Source organism: Physella acuta, unplaced genomic scaffold (assembly GCF_028476545.2).
Source record: "Physella acuta isolate Inbredline_101_S28 unplaced genomic scaffold, ASM2847654v3 ptg001226l, whole genome shotgun sequence".
Classification (NCBI taxonomy): domain Eukaryota; kingdom Metazoa; phylum Mollusca; class Gastropoda; family Physidae; genus Physella; species Physella acuta.
Window position 1 is genome coordinate 76,907 of NW_026732743.1, and position 2,249 is coordinate 79,155.

Here is a 2,249-nt window from a genome sequence, read left to right on the forward strand (position 1 = left end):
CCCCACCCAGACTTCTGACACTTTCACTTGACCTTCACCCCTTTTACTGTCATCCTTTGCAATTTTTTATAATCAAATACATGACATCATGTAAATATTCATTATGTACATTTGCAAAACCTTTCGTTTTCATTTGGTGTTCAAAATTATGTTAAAAAATTTGATGTTGATGTTTTTGTTTTCATTGCAAATAAAAGTATTTAATAAAAAAAAATAAAAAAAATAAAAAATATATAAAAAAAATCTAGAAAGAATTAACTTACTTAAAAAAAAAAAATCTGTATTATTCTTAATTATTTTTTTCCATATGCCCAATAACCGTTATCTCCACTGTGCCGTTAAAAAAATTCCCTTTTAATTAAAATTTGCATTTCCCGGTTTAAAAATAAAATTGTAATTAGATGTTGTGTATTAGATCTATGTATAAGTAAACCATCTTAATTGGATTAAAGTAGGTTACGTGTAAGAAAGAATTATTACTATTGTAGATCTGCATCAGTCCTCACAAGCCGACGATGAAAACTTTAATACTAAAGCGAACATGGCAAGGCAACCTGACGTCTGAGAAAGAAAAAAAAAGTTTTTAATTAAGAAAAACATAACTCATATTTTTACAACAAAAAATACTAGTCACAAATCTAAATTACTAGAGCATAAACATGATACTTCAGTTCAATTGATTTCAACCTAACCCAATATACAGCACCAAAAGATACGGCCCGCGTGAACTCTACTTCACGAAATATGTCGAAGAACTGCCGCGATTCGCTTGTGGGCTTTCTCTGGGGTCAATAACGATACACTAACGGGAGCCCCCAGAATACTCGACAATGAAGAACTTACGGGCAATGTTGGGCATAAATAACAGCAGCTTATACAACCGATTGATAGGACACTTCTCACTAGGTTTAACAACGATACAAGAACAAATCAATGTACTGCTTGCGATAATAGAATGACATCAGGCCACCAAACATTGCACATCTACGGAGCACTAGTTCCACCAGTGAAACCAACGTTATCTGCATATTCCTCAGTGTGAAGCTGTAGCAGACGGCGGCACCAAAGAGACGCAGCAACACCATCAACAAAACGACACAGCAACACCATCAACAAAATGACACAGCAACACCATCAACAAAATGACACAGCAACACCATCATCAAAACGACACAGCAACACCATCAACAAAACGACACAGGAACACCATCAACAAAACGACACAGGAACACCATCAACAAAACGACACAGCAACACTTTCAAAAAACGACACAGGAACACCATCAACAAAACGACACAGGAACACCATCAACAAAACGACACAGGAACACCATCAACAAAACGACACAGGAACACCATCAACAAAACGACACAGGAACACCATCAACAAAACGACACAGGAACATCATCAACAAAACGACACAGGAACACCATCAACAAAACGACACAGCGACACCATCAACAAAACGACACAGGAACACCATCAACAAAATGACACAGAAACACCATCAACAAAACGACACAGGAACATTTTCAACAAAACGACACAGCAACATTTTCAACAAAACGACATAGCAACACCATCAACAAAACGACACAGGGACACCATTAACAAAACGACACAGAAACTTCATCAACAAAACGACACAGAAACACCTTCAACAAAACGAAACAGCAACACCATCAACAAAACGAAACAGGAACACCATCAACAAAACGACGCAGCAAGACCATCAACCAGACCACAATCTAGCCTCCACAAGAAACCTTAACAAACTACAGCAGCACAAACCAACTGAGACACATCAACAACATCAACCCACCACCCTCCACCTTCACAGCAAAAAATCACAAACTACAATAGGCGCAATAATCCAGCGGAAAAAGGCGGATAGTCTAAATTTAAAAAAAAATAAAGCAAAAATCCCGAATCAGAAAATATAAAGAAGACACGACAACAACCTCAAAACCACGTGAAAGTTGACAAATACATGATGAAACAAAGACATCCGAATCTGTCAGAGATACATCAGATCAGATAACTCAAGTAAAAATCTTGCAAGACAGCAGAAATTGTCTTAACTCATTCTATTGCCAAAATAAAAATTTTAAAAAAAAATAAAAAACTGACGCGCATGAATACAGTGTTCACCCAGAATTCTCAAACTGCGATCACAGCCAAAACTTTATGTTAAACAGATCGCCAAAAAAAACAACACCCGGATATTATCATCTCCCAGTGTGCATCT

General features: G+C 36.8%; 1 protein-coding gene across 1 annotated transcript; it reads left to right on the plus strand.

Moving 5' to 3' along the window:
- Positions 1-1,142: 1,142 nt before the first annotated feature.
- Positions 1,143-1,772, plus strand: LOC131957260 (G-box-binding factor-like). Its single transcript, XM_059321995.1, has one exon. It carries the CDS (start codon positions 1,143-1,145, stop codon positions 1,770-1,772), a length of 630 nt encoding a protein of 209 aa, XP_059177978.1.
- Positions 1,773-2,249: the final 477 nt, after the last annotated feature.